The sequence below is a fragment of the Ictidomys tridecemlineatus genome, chromosome 4 (assembly GCF_052094955.1).
Source record: "Ictidomys tridecemlineatus isolate mIctTri1 chromosome 4, mIctTri1.hap1, whole genome shotgun sequence".
Lineage (NCBI taxonomy): Eukaryota > Metazoa > Chordata > Mammalia > Rodentia > Sciuridae > Ictidomys > Ictidomys tridecemlineatus.
The window spans coordinates 109,860,405-109,879,601 of record NC_135480.1 but is presented as its reverse complement, the minus strand read 5'-3'; the positions used below and the strand labels follow the sequence as shown (position 1 = coordinate 109,879,601).

Sequence of the window (19,197 nt, the reverse complement as noted above, 5' to 3'; positions counted from 1 at the left end):
GAGACCAAAGGTGTGACTCACCAGAGTTAGCAAATGTCAGTTGAGCACAGGGACTCTTCACAGTGGGGCAATGCAGTGCTCTTCTTCTCCTGGCATTCTGGGTCCCTTGGTGGGGACCTCCAGCCTCCAATCATGCTACCAATCCAGCCACCAATCACGAACAGTGGAAAATTCAGGGCAGGAGAGACTCATTCTGACTCTGGGGATGCTCAGCCAATGCCAGGGTTACATAGTGCTCTGGAGAGCTGTCCCCACCCTGAAGCATCACTTTGTCACCTGTCCCTTGCTAGGGAAGGAACCAGCCTGAACTCCAGGGGTACGGGCATAGCTTCCAGCCCTGGCTCTGCCAGGTATTGGCATTTGCTGTGTGATCTTGACCAAATCGCTTAATCCTACTGAGCCTTGGTTCCTGGATCTTTATAATTGGGATAATAGTGTTTGCTTTGAAAGACTGTTGTGAAGACTAAATCAGAGTCAGGTGGGATAGCACTCTGATTCTTTAAAAAAAAAGTTAAAAAGAAAGAAACCACAGATATCGTCTGGGCCACAGCATTTTGCTTCCAAATCTAAAAGACTAAGGAGGACACATGCCGCGTCCCTTCACGTGCTCATCATGGACCAGACGATAAACTGACATGTGCTCTGCAGATATGCATGTGTCAGGAACACTGCTGTTGGTGCAGCTATTGTCATGATCCATGGGGTTTTGTTGATGATTTGGTTAATCATTGCTTCTCCCCCAGGACTCACCCAACCAGCTACCCTGAGGGAAGGAGGAAGGGGCTGTCCCCAGCCTAACTTCTCTGCTCCTCTTTCCGCAGTGCCACCTGATGACCCCGTGATCCTAGGGGGGCCTGTGATCAGCCTGCGGGCAGGGGACCCCCTCAACCTCACCTGCCACGCAGACAACGCCAAGCCTGCCGCCTCCATCATCTGGCTGCGAAAGGGAGAAGTCATCAACGGGGCCACCTACTCCAAGGTGAGCCAGGACCGGGAAGGACAGGGAGGGCTCAGAGGCAGAGAGGACAGCTCTCCCTGTCTCTCTGCAGCTCTCTCTCTCTCTCTCTCTCTCTCTCTCTCTGTGTGTGTGTGTGTGTGTGTGTGTGTGTGTGTTTCTCTCCCTCCTTATCTCTCTCTGCATGTTTTCTGTCTTGCTCCGCCTCTTTCTCTCTTTCACATCATGTCCCCTCCATCCCCCCCACCACTAGTCTGACTCTCTGTCCCTCTCACTCTTTCCTAAAGCAATTGCTGGACAAGGTGAAAATGCTACAATAGGATATGATCAGAAGAGGAGACTCATGGACAGAAGTGACCAGGGTCTAGGGCTGCCAGGCTGGCCTTGGAAAGCCCATAGGTTTAAATTCTACCCCTAAGGGATGACTTAGGAAGGGGGACCTTGCAGAGGTGGCTAGGTCACAACAGTGGGGTCCTTTTGAATAGGATTGGTGCCCTCACAAGAAGCCCAAGGGGTACCTCTTGTCCTTTCCACCATGTGAGGTCAGAGCGAGAAAACTACCATACAGGAACCAGATGTCTGGCCCTCTCCCTACTCTGAATTACCTTGATCTTAGACTTCCCAGCCTACAGAACTGTCAGAAATAAGTTTCTGTGGTTTACAAGTCACCTAGTTTATGGTATTCAGCTACAGTAGCCTAAATGGACTCAGAAAAAAAAATGTCTAATTTAATTTCAATTTCAGAAAAACAATAAGTAAAATTTTAGTTATAATCATGTCCCAAATAAGTATTGCATGGAATGTATTAATGACTGATGATTATGCTGAAAAATAATGCACTGTTTATCTGAAATTCAAATTTAACTGGGCATCCTAGACAACTGGGCATCCTAGACTCGGGTTTGGCTGATCTGCATATCAAAGGAAGTTGTTAGTGAGTTAGCTCATCCTAGGGCCCCAAACTGTCAAAACATTGTCACACATGGCAGGATCATATCCCTATTCCAGGGCTGCCAGGTAATGCAGGTTCTGCCCTGTCCAAGATTCCTGACTCGGAAGCTATTTTTAAAAACCAGTGGGAGCTAGTTTTTATAAAGAACTCAAGATTTTATTTTGTTTGGGTATCAAGTGAAGCCCAGACCCACCGAAGTTATTCAAGTTGTCCAAACCTAAACCTGCTCAGCTGCCTGCCTAACCCTGCCCCACCCATTCCTTCCCACACAAGCCAAGACCAGGCTCAGCTCCTCTCCCTCCCTCTGCCCCTGACTGACCCTGGTTCTTCCCCCATGTGACCCTATCTGGCATGTTGTGGCATGACATGACCCCTCCTCTGGGGAACTGTGAGTAATAAACTTTCTATTCAATGGCAGTGACCTCCTCTTCTGTTGACCCCACTATAACTGAATAAATACAAAATCCTAAGTACTTTTCAAACAGCCCCAACCAAACTTCCCTCCAGGAGACTGCATAGATTCTCTGACAGGCATAATATACATGGAACCTTTCAGATGAAGAGGGCCTTAAAGGATGAGGATCTAAGCTTTTCTTTCTAGAGACAGAAAATTGCAAGGAATTGTGTCCTCTTCTCAACTGTACAGTGGCCAGCATCAGGATGAAGCCACTGTCTCCTGACACTCAGGCCTGTCTCTCTCCTGGGTTCTTCCCCGATAGCCTCCAACAGATGGGCAGCTACCCCACAAGCCCACCCAGAAGTTGTGTCAGGGTTCATGGCCTCTGAAGCTCTCGGAACCCCAGGGCTCTCCTCCACAGCCTCAGAGAGTGGGGAGGTGCTCGGCTTGCTCCCCAGCCCCAGCCCACCCCTGGCTCCTCTTCATGGATCCTGGAAAGAGAAGAAAGGCTTTTGCCATCAGCAGAGGATATGAGGCAAGGCTGTCCCTCCTCTGAGAATGTGTCCTTCCCATCCAAAACTGGCTACCCTGCCAAAGGTTCATGCCAGGGCTGCTGATCAAAGCTTGGCTGCCACTCAGAGCCGGCAGCCAGCTCCCAGGACCAATGCCTTCTCCCGGGCACAAGTCCATGGGGGGAAGCTGCCTCTTGGGAGATAAATCCTCTGTTCGCATCCTGGGCTGGAGCCACCCTATTATATTATGAAATACAGAAATATGACACGGAAAATAGATCATCCAGAGAAGGAGGGGGAGGGTTGGAAGGGGTGTTCCTTCCAGTGTGGATGCTGGTTCAGTCCCTCCCAGGGTTTGTGTCCTGCACAATCTCTTCATGTGGTCATGAAGCCCTGCCCCAGCCCACCTCTGTGCAGAATCCTAGGAAGGGAATGGCAGCAGGTGGCCACAGAAAGCCGCAGGAGGCAGCAGGGCCAGGTTCACTCCCTGCACTGCAACCTCAGGAAACTCACTCCCTGGGCTCCAGTTCCTCATCTACAAAACGAAGGGTTGGATCAGACGCCCTGGAAAGGTGCTCCAGTTCTGGCAAGCTGCAGATCTATAACTTAGAGCAAGCTGAGAGAGGCAGAGAGTACAGCAGGGGCCATGTGGTGTGGGCTTTAGGGACTATCAGAGTGCCCTCCCACTCTTCCCCGCAACACCTGGCCCTCTTCCCTCCCAGAGCCTTCCAGACTTCAAGGTCCATTATCATAGGCCAAACGCTGTGTCTGATTTCCAAAGGCAGAGCAGCTCCAGAGGAGGGGCTGGGGGATCAAAGGATGTGAGAGAGAGAGAGAGAGAGAGAGAGAGAGAGAGAGGAGAGAGAGAGGAGAGAGAGGAGAGAGAGGAGAAAGAGGAGAGAGAGAGAGAGAGAGAGAGAGAGAGAGAGAGAGAGGCACAAGTACACACAAAGAAAGCAGGCTCCGAGGTCCACAGAAAAGATCCCTAAGGCAACTGGCAGCTCTCCAGTCTGAAGCCCTTAGCTTTGTTGCATGGGCCATTGTAAAGCCCGTGGGCACAGGAGCTGGGTGGTCTGAACTTGAATCCAGGCTCTGTCACCTTCTATCCTCCCTGTGCCTCAGTGTCCTTGTTTGTACCATAGATGCAACACCACCACCTATCCCATGTCAAAGAATGGTTTTAAGGATTGAACAAGAATCACCTGGCAGAGTAAGCTAGCATTAAGCCCAGTTTGTGAGACTATCGCCAGTCCTTCACTGGATTCTCACAGGCCCTGGGATCCACCTGGACACCTGCATTCCCTAGATGCTGTGTCAGTGTCAGAGTGTCAGAGTACAGCGGGCCACAGGATCCTACAAACCCAGGTTCAAACCTGGGCTCCATCACATATTAAGCTTTCTGCCTCAGTTTCCTCAACTGAAAAATGGAATGATAATAATCGCAAACACATGTTAGTGTTGCCGAGGGATTTAAAATATGCATTGAGAAGACCTTGTAAAGAGCATGGCAAGGAGTAAGGGCCCTATAAATATTTGTATTATTATGGGCTCCCTTCCCCCAGAGCCTGCATGCCCCAACCTCAGCTCCCCAGCTCCAGAGGTCAGACAGCTGTAAAAATCATAGCTATCATATTGGCTTCGTTTTCATAAAAACCAGTCCTGGTTTCAAAGTCCCCAGATTGCTAGTCAATTCTGTTCTTCCACCATGTGACCAGCAGGGGAAGGAAGGGCCTCATCCCTGCAGGATACTAAGCCCTTTCCCAGGAGGAGGCCTGGGAAAAGAAGGTCCTCTAGCCCTCTAACCAACCCAGGCTGGTGATGCTTCTCCTGGTGGTCTGGGGATGGGACAGGCTGCATGTCTGGGCAGTGGCTTTGGCACCCTCCATGTCTCTTCTAAGACACCTAGTCCCAGGCATCTGGGACAGCCAGGCTCCTTCCTTTTTCCTCCTGCTTCTCAGGGCCTGATATGAGAATGGAGGTCACATGGCCTTCATGTGGAAAGCCAGCACATCGACAATCCTAGAGGAAGAACAGACGATGGAAAAGGAAGGAAGAGAATGGGCTAAGTCCAGAGGAAAACCTCCCCCATTGCCTGGGAGTTAGCTTCCCGCCCTACCTGCTATTCTCCAGGTAGAGGACTAGGCCTTGATCCTGGTGTAAGGACCAGCCAGGCTGGAGAGCCACTTGACCTGAGGTACCATCTTCTAGTGCTACCTCTGTTTCCTCCAGCTTCAAGCCTCCTGCTTGTTCCCAGAGGCCACTCACCTGCCCACCACTGGCCTCCATTGGCCCCAAGCTTAAGCTGCTCAGAAAAAGGGTGAAGACTTGCAGCCCCCAGGCCTCTCACTCTCCATTAAGCAACCCTCCCAATCTGTCACCCCATCATCTTTTTTCCCATCTGTCCAGCTTAGGGCCTAGAGCCTCTAACCCACCTGAGTCATGTGGCAGCCACTTATCCCAGCCTCCTCTGTGAAGAGCATCCCTTCTGGTTCTAGGGCACAAGGCTGGATGCAGGGTCTGGGGCAAATGGCCCTGTGCAGTGCTATACCTTACCCATACATACAGTCCAAGTGACAATAGGCCCACATGGATCCCCAAGCAGCCATAACCAGGGAAAGCAGAGAGGTGATTAAAAAAAAAAAAAAAAAAAGGGGGGACACAGCAGGTGGGGGAGGTGAGTGGGGAGGGAGAAGAGAGGAGGCCCTGTTGCCAGGCAATCAGGCCTGCTCAGGGCCTCTCCAGGCAGTTTGCATATCAATGAGCAGCCCAGATTTAGTACCAGGGTTGGGACACCCACACACTGCATTTCCTCCAGGCTGCCCATATCTGAGGGCTCAGCCTGCTCTCCACTGCCCACTGGGAGGCTTGGTGGCTTTGAAAGAAGCAAAGTAGCCACTGCCACCCACACTAGGCAACTGCCCCAAGGGTATTAATCTGCCCCCACAGTCCAGCCTCCCAGATCACTGCTGGGAAACCAGAGAGACAAATGTCTACTGGATGACCTCTGGGATCAGTGGGAGGGCGGGTGCACAGGTACACGTAGGCAGACAAGTGAAGGACAGAAACCCAGCCCTGGAGAAATATACCCTGGCATGCTTATTCCTGGGCACATGATATATGTTCTGCATGGTGTGCATGCTGCACATGCGTCAGCCAGGGTCCATATTTATGCATGCACATGGACCCCCCAGGAATTGCCATCACAGTCACATGAATCAGCCAGGACAGCTAGGAGGCTGGAGACTGGCAGCACATTAGCACCCATGGAGCTGGAGGGAGGCCTTGGAGGGAAGCCGTGGCCCCAGAAGCTAGTGACTTGCAATTAATAATTCGCCCCCACCCCCAGGTGATTTGCATGCTAGTGGAGGTTTCTGAAGTCCAAGGTGGGGGGCTCAGTGTCTGAGGTGTATCCCCAGAGCAAGTTCAGTGAGGGGAAGAGATGAAGGAGGGGGAGGCGAGGGGCACAGGGCTGGAAGGGGCGGGAGAGTGGGCTGTGAGGAGAATCAGCAAATGATAGAATGTTCCACCTGGAAGATACCTTCAAGGCCACCAAGTCCCAAGGCTTCATTTGCATATGAGAAAAGTGCCAATCAGGGGAGATTTATAAAAGAGAAACGAAGCAAAAGAAAAGGAAGAAGACAGGAGAGGTGAAAAGATCAAGAAGAAAAGAGGCAAGGAGAAAACCCGGGTACAGATCGGGTAGCCCGGGTGCTCGCCTTCTCCTTGCCTTCTCCTTTGTTTAATGAACACATCTCCCTTTTTCTCTAATTAGGTGAAACAAACAACTTGAACCAGAATTTGTATTTCCCAGAAAGCACACGCCCGGACACAGTAAATATGTCATTAATCATCATTCCCAGGCAGAGGAGCACGCTGGGCTGGAGAGGAGGGGAAGCAGTCAGAAGACCTAATTAGAGCCCAGCCTCCCTGCCCCCTCCCACTGGCACCCACACACAGGCTCCCTGCCACCACACCCAGAGTCCAGCAACTGGGGGGGGGTCCCCAGGCAGAGTCAAAGTTATATAAATATCCCTTGTTAGCACCTCAGAAGAAAGGAGGTGAGAAGAACAATGCAGTCCCCTCCTCCGCTCCTCCCCTCACCCCACCCCCAGGTCTTATTCTCATCCAGGAAATTGTTCTTATTATCACTTAGCTATTTATAGTCACAGTGAGGTTTGCTGAACAGCCCCAAGCCAGCGTGGTGCTGTGGTGCTGGCTCTAGCTGGGGGATAAATTATATGCCCTCCAGAAACTTTTTGGACCTCAGTCAAGCACCCTGGCTCAGAGGCCGACCTGAAGACTCTGGCCCTGTGGGCTATTTGGCCTGATCCCTTTGTCTGCTAGGACTGGCCACATCCTTCTCCTTTGGTCCCTGTGCCCAGGACCAGTGCCTCCCAGTAAAGAAAGTGCTGAGTCCTCAGGCCACCAAGGCCTAGCTGCTGTACAGTATAGGAGAAAGTCCAGAGCTACTGCCCTGTGGCTCTCCCTAGAATGTCAGAGTCTGGCTTGGTCCAAAGCGGGATGTGTTGTTTTGTTGTTGTTGCTTTTGTTGTTGTTGTTGTTTAATTTTGAAATCAGGGTCTCAATAGGTTAACCCAGGCTGGCCTCAAATTTGAGATCCTCCTGCCTCAGCCTCCCAAGTTGCTGGGATTGCAGGAATGCACCACTATACCCAGTGATGCATTGATCTAGGCTGAGGCTCAGGCAAGGTTCTCCTTGTCCCAGAAGTCCCAAGCTTTGCCCCGTGATGAGAAGGATCACCCCAAGCTGAGACTAGATTCCAGCAGCCCACAGATTTCTGCTGGTTACCTCAGTAACCATTCTCCTCCAGATTACTGAATCAGTAATTGTTTCCACCTGCAAGGCCCAGGTCATAGGAACTGACCTCTGGCATCTCAGGAGGCTGGACGGGGTCACTCATTCTGAAATACCAGTCTACACTCTGCCCAGTAAGTTCCTCTTGCTCAGTTTTCTCTTGCAAAATAAAGATAATGCTCTTGAGAATGAGAAACAACCCCGTTGTTATTTCTTGGGAGGTTTTGAGGAAGTAGAGTCATCTATTCCCTGGCCCCAACTGGGGCAAAGCACGGCTGCTTCCAGTACCTCTTCCAAAGTGAAGTCCCTCCCAGGATGGGACAGAAAGTCTTCAAAAGATGAACAGACTCCAGTTTCTACCCTTCCACCCAGACACCCTCCCCAGCATGTGACTCCCTTAATGGGCCCCAAACTGATGGGGAGGTAGCTAGAAAGGGGAACAGAGGAGGGCAGAAGGTAGCAGCCCTGATGAGAGAACTAGGGACAGAATGGCATTTTGATCCAGTAGGAAACAGCAATGGCCCCAGAAGAGAGGGGACCAATGGCTTTAGGACTTGCCTTGGTTTCCAAGAGCTTCCGTAACAAAGCACCACACTCTGGTGCTTAAAACAGCAGTGCTTTGTTCTCGACAGCTGTGGAGGCCAACAAGTCAGAAATCGAGGTGGCGGCAGGCTGTCCCGCCTTTCAAGTATCTAGAGAAGAAGGCTCTCTGTCTCATCCAGCCCTGGCGGCTCCTCTTACATGTGGCAGCATCATTCCAATCTCTGCCTGTCTTCACATGGTTGCCTCTAATTCTGTGTCATCTGCTCCTCTCAAAAGGACAGCCATTGGATTTAGGGAGGACCCTCCCTAAACCCAGGAGGATCTCATCTCCAAACCTTAGAGATTAATAAGTACTTAACTAATCTGCAAGGCCCTATTGCCACATGGGATCGTGTACGTTTCTGGGTAGACGTGAATTTGGGGATACAGTTCAACCCTCTGCACGACCCTAGTCTTTATGTCACTACCAACATAAAGTATGAGTTTAGTCAAGTCCTGTCTCCTCTGTTAATTTCACCTGTTTCCTCCCCAGTCAGATGGAAAATAATGATATCTGTCCTGCTATGATTTGGTGGAGGCTCTAATGAGACAGGGAAGGGAAATGGTTTGAAAAGACAAAAGGGAAATATGTAGGGAAATAATTAAAAGTGGATGTGCATTGCTTCTGCCTACATCCCTACCCTGCTCTGTCCTTACCTCCATGCCCACAGTCGCATCCCCTTCTGCAGACCGTAACCTTTCAGGGGCCACAAGTGGCCGCCCATTGCAAACTACCTCCTTGCTTTTCGCACAGACCTAAGACTCACCCTGACACCAGAGGCAAAATAGATGTCAGTTCATTTCTACATAAAACCTACTTGAAGCCTGATTTCCATTAGCCCCAGCCTGATTTCTTTTGTGCTTTTAGCTTACAAGTCCAGGCCGATTTTCATGCATGATAATAATATTTCTAGTTGCTTTTTCCTTCCACACCCCAGCACTCATGCCAGGGAACCAAGAGTAACCTCACCCCCAGCTCTGCAGAGAGACTGAACCCTGGTCTCCTGAGCTGACCTACACACCCACATACTCCATCACTGCTCTCTCTTCTCCTCTCTGAGCTGGGCCCTGAGCCACCCAGGCCAACACAGCCCAGTGACATGGGGCCTTCTGTCCCTTTTCCCCCTCCTCTTCCAGACCCTGCTTCGAGATGGCAAGCGTGAGAGCATCGTCAGCACCCTCTTCATCTCCCCCGGTGATGTAGAGAATGGACAGAGCATCGTGTGCCGTGCCACCAACAAGGCCATCCCTGGGGGGAAGGAGACTTCAGTCACCATCGACATCCAGCGTGAGTACTGACCAGCCCCACCTGGCCTGGCCAGGCCCAGATTGGGAAATGTCTTTTACCCCTGACCAGAGCTGGGGCCATCTGAAGGGAGAGGATGGGCCAAACAGCTCTGTGGATTGGCCAGTTTGTGTGAATGGGCACAAAGGACCATCTTGTTCTTATTGTCATATGAAGCACAGATGAGAGTCCTCTGCAGAGGGCATCTTCGAGTCACATTCACACTATATATCCACATCAACCAATAGTCAGCAGCTGGCCCCACTGGCCTGCGGGAAAGGGAGCCAAGGCAAAGATGCTGGGAGCTGACAGGCACTCAGGGTCCAGAATGGGTCATAGCCGTGTGCCCTGGAGAGGGTCTACAGAGCCGCTCTCATGCAAGGGTTGGTCAAGGGGATTAGAGGAAGAGGAAGAAGGATGGGTGTTCATTCAGCTCATACTTTGCATGCACTGTCTCCTTTAGTCCTTACAACAGCACTTGGAGGATATATGACTGTGGTCCCTAAATGGGGAGAATGAGGCATCAAAAGGTTGGTTAATTTTCCCAAGGCCACAGAGGGGGCCAGGCACCTGAGCTTTCCAGAGCCCACCCTGATAGCCCAACTTCTATACTCCGAGTTCAGCCTTCAGCAGGTATGGCTATTACCGTTGATATCAACAATCACATGCTGTTAAGATCCACCAGCATCACATCCCAAAAGCCACCTAAAGGAGATCCCTAAATGTCCCCTAAAAAAAATCCCCCTAAAGTGCCTGTAAGCCCCAGGAGCTTGACAAGGCCTTACTCACAGGACCAGTATTGGGTAGGTTTAAAGTATCATCCCTCAAAGGTGGACTTCTCCCCTCTCAGATGCCCTCCCTGCCGTGGAACATAATGCCACTACATGCTGGTGACCTAGCACATAGTTGGTCATAGACTCTGAGTGACATGGCTGCAGTTGTAGGCTGGCATTCATGGTCTCCTCAGCACTTCACTCGTTTTTGAAAAAATACTTTACAACACTTCCTAACAGCCCTGACTTGTCTAAGGGTTCTTGACTCTGGGCATCATATGGCTCCCCAGGGATGTGGAGTCCACAAGAGCTGTGCCTCAGGATTTCTAGAGCCTATCTTGGCATCCAGAAAGCCAGCATCCTGACCCCATTTAGATTCCAGAGGGAGAAAGAAATGGTTATAAACATCAGGAAGGTCCCAATGCCTGGAGAGAATGGTGGAGTTCTTGGGAAGGCTTATCTTCACTATCTTGCCAGCAACTAAAAATCCCCTTGACCCCACAATGCACACCCCAGGGCTACTTCTTCCAGTTACTCTTCATTAATGAGAGTAGAGAGCAGCAGAGCTCTTGCTGAGCCTAAGGCCAGGAAGCTAGAGGGAGGTGCCCAGGGCACAAAATTTAAGAAGGCCTCCCTTGATGGTGTAAGTACAGGGTGGGTCCTGAGAGGGAGGACCTCCTTCAATTTTGCACCTGAGGTTCCTCCATTTCTTGGCCCTAGACCTGCCCTGGCTCTCAGCACCACCTGCTTCTGTCCCAGTGAACTGGGGTTTGGAGCACAGGCCCAGCTCTGAGAGGAGGCAAGATGCTCTTGGGCTGGACATCGTAACAGCCAGAACAGCTCCACCACTCCCGAGCTTGGCAGGCCTGAGCTTGTCAATCTTCACATCCCACCCCCAACTCGGGTTTCTTGTCTTATCTGACCAATGATGTCTCTAGGATTGACCATGAAGAAGAGCTCGCTCTCTCTAGACAAAAGCCAGATCTGGGGGAGGCACAAAGTATCAAAGCCCCCGAATATCTGTGGCCACTGCATGGAGCCCCTGATCTCCTTCCCCCAATCCTGGGCAGGAGACCTATACCAGCTGCAGAATCCCATACAAAACAGACAACCTAGCTGGCTCTCCCAGGACAGCAGCCAGGACCCTGGCAGGGAAGGGGGGAAGTAGCAGTGTTTCTGCTCCAGGCCACTCTCCATCACCCAGAAGAACCTCTCCCAGCAACAGGAGAGTCATCATAGTAATAGCCCACCCGGCTATTCAAAGACATCCTCTAGAGGCACTCCAGCAAGAGGATCAATTTACCAGGCTGCACATGCTCTGGGGTCTGTATCAAGATGTCAAGGGCCTCTTCAGGTCTCTGGGCCCTGCCTGACTTTGCTTCCAAGGACATCTCAACTGTATCAGGAGGGAGGCATCATGACTGAGGTCAGGCTCAGAACCCAGGTCTCCAGTTTCCTGGAAAGGCCCATCCAAAGCAGCACAGGGTAGTCGTTAAGGCTTGGCATTCTTCCTGGTTTGAATACTGAATCTGCCACTTACTGAGTGACACTCACCTGGTTAGTTACTCACTCTGTGCCTCAGTTTCCCTATTCATACATGGTGATAATCAGACTTACCTCCTGAGGTTGCAGTGAGAATTTCATTAAATCACTTACGTCAGCCCCTAGCACCATGCCTAACTCCTTAGGAGCATTGTAGCCAATGCATTAGGACAAATAGCCACAGGTACACAGCAGCCACTCCCCAGGGAACCCACCCCCAGCCCTAACAGGGGACAGGCCTTTATCCATTTGCCACTGGACTCTATCTCCCATAACCAGAAGGTGTTTATAAGTGCCTGCCAAGCAAAAGCACAGCCTCTCCCTCAGCTCCCTCCGCCTCCTCCTTCCTCCTCCATTGATTCATTTGTTCATTCTGTAAGCGTCCAACTGTTTGCCGTGGACACCGTGGGCTGGATCAGAGCCGCCTGTGCAAACCTGCTCATTTTCTCAGTCAACCAAGAAGCATCCAGACTCAGCAAAAGCACATTTGTTGTTTGTTTCCCTTGGTCTTTATATGTTACCCAACGGAAGACAAAGCCCCCAGATTGAGTAATGGGAGAGAAAGCTTAACACCCCCAAAGCCTCGCCACATCTGGACTCCATGTCCAGCTGCCAAGTTTCAAATGGATGTGCTATAAAATCACTGAGTCATGAAGTTTCTCTTTCCCGCCCCCTCCTCCGTGTAATACTTTCCCTGAAAACACACACACACCCACATACACACACGCACGCAGGTTGCTGATAGAAACACTAACAGACTCTCAGCTGTAACATCTGTTCAATGTGATCTCAGTTCCACTAGCTACATCAAAGCTGCCCTCCTGCAAGTTATGCAGCCGACATCACAAGTGGGATTAAAATCATGTTTAATAGTTGGATATGACATAAACTATTTATACTTCGGGAGCTTGGCAGACTCCTGGAAATTCATATCCTGCACATCCAGAGGAGACGGGAGAGGAATGGAGAAGGGATGTAGGCATCTCTGAGTCTGGAGTGGAGCTGTGCAGGTAAAACTGGTGTGTGTGTGGAGCCCTCCTGGGACTGCTCTCCTGAGGCTCTTCAGGACAGGCTGGGGACTAAACATATTGCAGAAAGGAAGGAAGAAAGCAGAAGAGAGGCCTCCACGGGCTAAACTGATAATGGCAGGTGTGTGGTGGAGCATCAGGCAGAAAGAAGAGTCCTCCAACAGGTGGGCTCCATTCCCCTGCCTCCCAAGAGCCCAACACTTTGTAAAGGACACTTAGCTAAGGGATGGGCCTTCTATCCCTCAAATTTCTCCCCTAATTCTATGGTGGGTTCCTAGATTCTATTGAAATGACACCTTCACTTCCTCAAACAAAAGCTGGTTTCACAGTATTAGAATTCATCATGTGAGGACACGGGCCAGCTGCATATTGGGTCCAAATGACAATCACCAAACCCCTATGCCTCCAGACATGCTTCTCCACAGCAAGGGGCAACCTCCCCTCTGGGTCTCCACAGGTGATCAGCTTCGCCACCAGCCCTGCATGGAAAGAGGGTCAGCTGCCTGATTCAGCCTTGCTCTGGAAGCTGGTGGGCAGCAGCTGGGGAGAGGATGTAGGATTTTCTAGGTGGGTGGGTGAGGGTCCTGGGAGGTGGAAGGAGAGTTCTCATGGCTATTCCTTGCTAGATACATCTTTGTGACCATTTGCATTATTGGTTGAAATAGCCACCTGTGTTAGTCAGCTTTCCACCACTAAAAGAAATACCTGGGATAATCAACTTATAAAAAGGAAACGTTGATTTTGTATCAGAGTTTTGGAGGTTCCGGTCCATGGTTTATTGACCCTGTTGTTTTGGGTATGTGGCAAGGTAGCATATCATGGCAGGAGAGTCTGGTGGAGCAAGATGGCTCACCTCATAACCAGGAAGTGAAAGAGAGAAAGAGGAAGAGACCAGGATCCCACAGCATTCCCCACCCCTGCCCAAAGCACGTGCTCAATGACGGAAAGACCTCCCACTAGGGCCCGGTCTCAAGGTTTCCACTACCTCCCAACAGTACCTTGTAATTGCCCACAAAAAGGTAGCAGACCAGCTGCTCCTGCACCAGATGCTTCCCCGATATGTAGTTCCCATCCTGAACTAGGAGATAATATGAGAACAGGCTTCCAACATAGGTAACTACCCACTGCTCGGATCATGGAGTTCTCCCCAGCATCTGCAGATCCTAACAAGTCCAGTGGACACCTCGAAGGCCAACACCTATGTTCCCACACTGGCAGTGAAACATGGCACTAGCATGCATGGGAGTCAGTAGTCCTGACCTCACGTCCAGCCTTATTCCGCAGCTGCAGGGTCTCAGAACCCCACCTGCCTCAACTAGGTGCCCACACCCAGTGGCCACAGTCTTCTTCCCTGTGCTCCTTTTCACAGGGAATCAGAGTGATTGGTATTTTTCTTGATGGCCTCTACAGAACTGGCTTCCTTACTTCTTTTTCTGGGCTGAACCCCCTAGCAAACCCTCATGACCTTTCACAATTTGCTTTGCGTGCTGGTGGGGAGCAGCCCAGGGTGCTGGCTAGCACGTGGGAACTGAAGTGCCCTTTAAGTCGGCCTAAAGTTGAAAGCCAGCCTTGCTTCCAGGCCGTGACAAGGGAGAGGGTCGAGCACTGGATCATGGCCTCCTCTCCCCTGGGGTGCAGATGACGCCGGGCAGAGTCTGGAGCTATGGGATCCCAGCAGCAGGGTGACCCAGCCTGGAGGAGGTCGAGAGCAGCTGCCCCTGAGCAGGGCAGGGCCAGGCTGACATGAGGCCATTTGTGGGCTGATCTCCACCTCTCTTCCTCTCTGCTGAAGACCCCTCAAACTCTATTCCCATTTTTCCACCTCTCAAGTCTGTTTTTCCCTCTCCCTCTTCTCTATTTCTTGTTATTTTGTTTGGAGTTTCTCCTAACACCCTGTCATTTTCTGTCTCCGCCTGCTGGGTCTCCCTTTGTCTTTTCTGCTTTCAGCGAGAAATTTTCCTGTGATTATGCATCGCTGCAAATATGTCTGTCTCTGTCCATCTCTCTGCTTCTCTAGGTTTCTGTCTCCTTTTTTTACTCTTCTGCATTTCTCAATCCATGTCTGTCAGTCTGTTATCCACTCATGTCTCTGTCTCTCTCCCTCATCTTTGTACCTATCCCCTCTCTTTCCCCTCCCTCATCTCTGTACCTATCTCTCTGCCTCTCTCATCCCTCCTCTCTGTTTCTGTCTGTCTGTCCCTCTCTGTAGTCTCTCCCAGGTCTCTGTCACCCTCTGTGTGTCTGTCTCTCCAACATGTCCGTGCCACTCTGCTTGCCTCCCAAACCGTCTGTGCAGATCTCTCTGTGTCTTGCTGTCGCTGGTTCCTGTCTTCCTGTCTCTCTCCCTCTCTCTCTTACTTTCTGTCTCCTCCACCTCCCACCATTTAGCACTTCAGAGTTTGGCTTCTTATCATGTCAAATGAGAAAACTGTAGCCCCAGCCCTGGGAGCTGAGGGACTGGTGACACCAGTCAGGACTCAGTGGAGATGATCATGCTGATGAAAGGCTGTAAATGCCACTTTCAAGTTACCAGATGCCCCAGAACCTTCACACAGAGAGAAACAAACAGACAATTCAAAGACAGGAAGCTGGTATTGAAATGGAGCTGGGGGTCCACACTCCCCCAAACCCTGCACCTGCTTCTCCTCTGCTTCCTGAAGTGTTTTGTTCTGTCCAGAAGCTGGAGGCTGGACAGAATGCTCCTGGGACCCACACAATGGCAGCTCCCTGAGGGACATTCACTTCAATACCAGGCCTTGAATCCACAGAGGGGCCAAGGTCCCCCCAGGACCCTTGAGGTTTGCACCTCCAGGGAGCAGGAGCCTCCTGCTGAGCCCCTCTTTCTGAAGACCTCAAGCCTGGTGGCTATTCTGAGGGCCCCATATGGTGGCATCTCTGGCCTTAACCTCCTTGTGTTCCAGAGGGTCTTTCTGCCCTAAAATTCCATGCCCCCCCCTCCACCCCGACTACAAGAGGATCTCTTCTCCCTGCAGACCCCCCACTTGTCAACCTGTCAGTGGAACCGCAGCCGGTGCTGGAGGACAACGTCGTCACATTCCACTGCTCTGCAAAGGCCAACCCAGCTGTCACCCAGTACAGGTGAGCATCACTGCTGTGGAGGCACAGCCTGACCTCAGCCCCCCACCCCATGCCTGTCGCGTAGGATGTCACTTATCGTCCATGCATGGCTACCATGCGTGATTCACTGCAGGTGTCCAGATAGCCTTGTAATCAAATAACCCCCACACCCACCCACCTGCTGGCCAGGTGGACTCTTCCCTTCCTTCATGTGGCACGCATGCCTCTTCCACAGGAGGCAGGATGCTGTGCCCCTCTTGTTCAAACAGCTTGGTTACTCGGTATTTCTGAAAAGAGGGAAAGGCTCAGGACAAAAGTTAAAACACACCAGAAGAGTCAGGAGAGTCATTAGACTCTGTTTGACTTCTTAGGGTCCAGTGGGAGCCTCAGGATCCATGTGTTCTTGCCACAACATTGATAAAACCATCACTGTTTTTGTTGTTGTTGTTGTTGTTGTTGTTGTTTAGCATTAGGGATTGAACACAGGAACTTTTACCCCTAAGCTACATCCCCAGCCCTTTTTATTTTGAAACAGGATCTCACTCACTTGTATCTTTGCCTCTTAACAGAGCTTCTTAAAGGCAAGAACTGCAATTTAGTCACTTATGGCTCTCAGCATGTAGCCCAGCGCATGGCATCAAACTAGGGCTCCTTATGTGTATCTGATGGATGCAATCTCTGAAGGCCCAGAGCTGCGCCGCCCCACCTATGTGCATCGCCACACAGGATTCCAGAAACTAAGTGATCTGAGAGTTCCTCAAATGCAGGCTGAGGATACTTACCTCACCTCCTTTGGATGTTCCTTTGTGATACTCACCAACACCCTAACTCGGCCCTGTCCTTTCCCACCTGCCCGGGCTCCATGGCAGGGCCCAGGGCATCACCTCTGCCATGGATTCGGTCATTACGCTGCAGCCTCAGAAAATGCCAAGGAGGATAATGGTCTCTGTCTAGGAAAGCAGCCGGCCTTAGGAAGTGGAGGACTGGGAGACAGGAGGCAGCACTGCCCCAGCAGGCAGAAGGGAGGGAAATGGGTCAAAGAGGCAGCTGAGACTCAGGTTGCACATAAGGAACAGCTCCCTGCAGCGTGGATAATTAAGCAGCCTGGGAACAAGGAACCCAGGAAGGGCATGACCCTTTCCCTAAGGACATTTTAAAGGATGAAAACCCATCTGCCCTGCCTGATGTAACCCTTCCCTACCCTGGATGCAGTAAGATCGGGTGACCTTCAGGGTCCCTTCCAAGCCAAGGACCCCTGGCTCCTAGAAATTGTGCAACCCTCTCAGGTCCAGCAGGCAGGTCTGATATGGCTAGGGTCTGGCGTCTGTCCAGAAGTGACTTAAAGATCCAGAAGGAAAAACCAAGACTCCTTCTCTCTGAACTGTCACCCCAGGCCTGCTGGGCCTGGGCTGCTCTCCTCTGTCTGCTCCCATCCCTGAGTTCATGGTCCCCAAATACCAGGTGTGACATGCCCAGAAAACTCTGCTAATGCCAGTTTCCCAGGGCAGCCCCTGTCACCTAGAGAGCCCCCACCCAGGACCTACCCCTGCCCCATTCACTTTCACAACCAGACCCCAAATGCCTGCTGAATCCCAGAGACAGGGACAGACAGATTCCAATTTCCACTTCTTATCACTGCCAAGATCCTGGTCATCTGAGTACTTAGTGATCAGAGACTGGACACACAGCAGGACAAGACCCAGAAGATAGAGCCTCTGCCAGTAGGCCACCCCACACCGTGGCAGGTTATGCAAATGTGCAGGAAAGGAGGTGACTTTCCCTGACTGCCAGGGCCACCCACTTAAAAAAAACAGCAAGAAGACCAACGATAATAAGGACAAGGTCATCATAAAGCACACGTGGCCAATCGTGAAAACTGGTGAATCTAGGCAAAGAAAAGATGGCAGTTAACGGGGCTATATTGTAACTTTTCTCTCATTTTGAAAGTTGGGATTTTTTCAAATAAAAAGTTAATAAACACACAGAGAACATACAGGTTTCCCTAGACACTAGGATCCTGTGGGATTCCCTTCCTCTCTGTCCCACTCTGGAGCTCAGGAAACCCCAAGCGAGACCCTCGTGTATAGAGGAGCACTGAGGAGCAGGAGGGGCACTAGTTCTTATTCATCACTGTCCCTCATGATCAGCCAAGCGCCCTGAAAACATGTTAGTGCAGGCTTGGGCTCCCTCCAGGATTCCAGAGGCTTTGGGGGAGCCCTCTGGCACCCAGGAAAAGGCAAGAGAGTCCGGGTAGGCTGAGCTGCAAAACAAAGGAGGTGGAAGGGCTGTGGAGAGAGGAGGCTGCAGGCACCTGCAGGCACCCGAGCCCACCCACACCTGCTCAGCCCCTCCCCACCCCCACAAGACCTCACCAAATCTCCTTCTAGATGCAGCGTTGGAACCCAGAGGGAAAAGCCTTAAGCAAATCCCATCACATAAGTACATTGATTTTTCCCAACTGACTTTGACACGATTACAGGGATCTTTGTTTCTTTATTTTGATTCGTCTTGATTGCTTCCTCTCTGGTCTACCTAAAAGGCTGTAATCTCTGAAATTAGAGATTGGCCCTCCCCCATACCAACATCCCAAAAGGGGCATGGCTGGGCAGAGAGGCTGTTACTTCAGCTGCCCCCAGGGACCTGGGGCGAGAGGTGCTGTGGGCTTTTTCTTTGGAAGGTTTTTCTGTGTGTCTCCAGCAGACAGCAGGATGGGGGGCTGGCAGTGCCCAGACGAAGCACAGGGCTGTTCAGTGCTCCAGTGTGAGGGCTGTGACATGCCAGGCCTCCTGATTCTGTGATATAAATAATTAATCCTCTTACATTTGTTCAGACCAAATTAGACATTGATTGGGAAAGGCTTACGCTGACTCCATTTCAGAGGGGCTGGGAGAGGCGATGGAAGTAACAGCAGATGCACTAGAATGTTCCGACCCCCAAGAGGAAGAGGAGCCACAGACCAACAGGAGAAAAGGGAAGGGATGAGAGGAGGTGGGGGCTCTTTGGTTTCCAGCTCCATGCTGTGGCTGGAGTGCAGTGGTTAGAGCCTTTGGGCTTGTGAAAAGGCCCCTCAGAGGGCTGTTTAGTGTGGGAGGGAAGAAGAGGAGGAGGAAAGACTGGCTGGACAGGCTGAGCAAGATGGGAGCAGAGGTCTCTGGTGGAGTGGAGGGAGGGGTACCACCTCCAAAGGCCCTGGCCTTGGGTTCCTGAGGGTCCTACCCCCACAGCCAGCTCCTGCTACAACTCTGAGAGAGCCTCCTCCCTAAGGGCCCCGTCAAAAA

General features: G+C 51.3%; 1 protein-coding gene and 1 long non-coding RNA gene across 9 annotated transcripts in view; one reads left to right on the top strand and one right to left on the bottom strand.

Moving 5' to 3' along the window:
- Kirrel3 (kirre like nephrin family adhesion molecule 3) overlaps positions 1-19,197 on the top strand; it is a 560,323-nt gene that overhangs the window by 516,721 nt on the left and 24,405 nt on the right. For all 5 annotated transcript variants that reach the window (XM_078047301.1, XM_078047300.1, XM_078047302.1 and 2 more), the window contains exons 6-8: positions 822-979; positions 9,351-9,501; positions 15,835-15,940. In XM_078047301.1, coding sequence (XP_077903427.1) covers positions 822-979; positions 9,351-9,501; positions 15,835-15,940 — 415 coding nt within the window. The remainder of the gene's footprint in view (positions 1-821; positions 980-9,350; positions 9,502-15,834; positions 15,941-19,197) is intronic.
- LOC120889749 (uncharacterized) overlaps positions 1-19,197 on the bottom strand; it is an 83,458-nt gene that overhangs the window by 53,789 nt on the left and 10,472 nt on the right. The gene's annotated exons all lie outside the window — the stretch shown is intronic.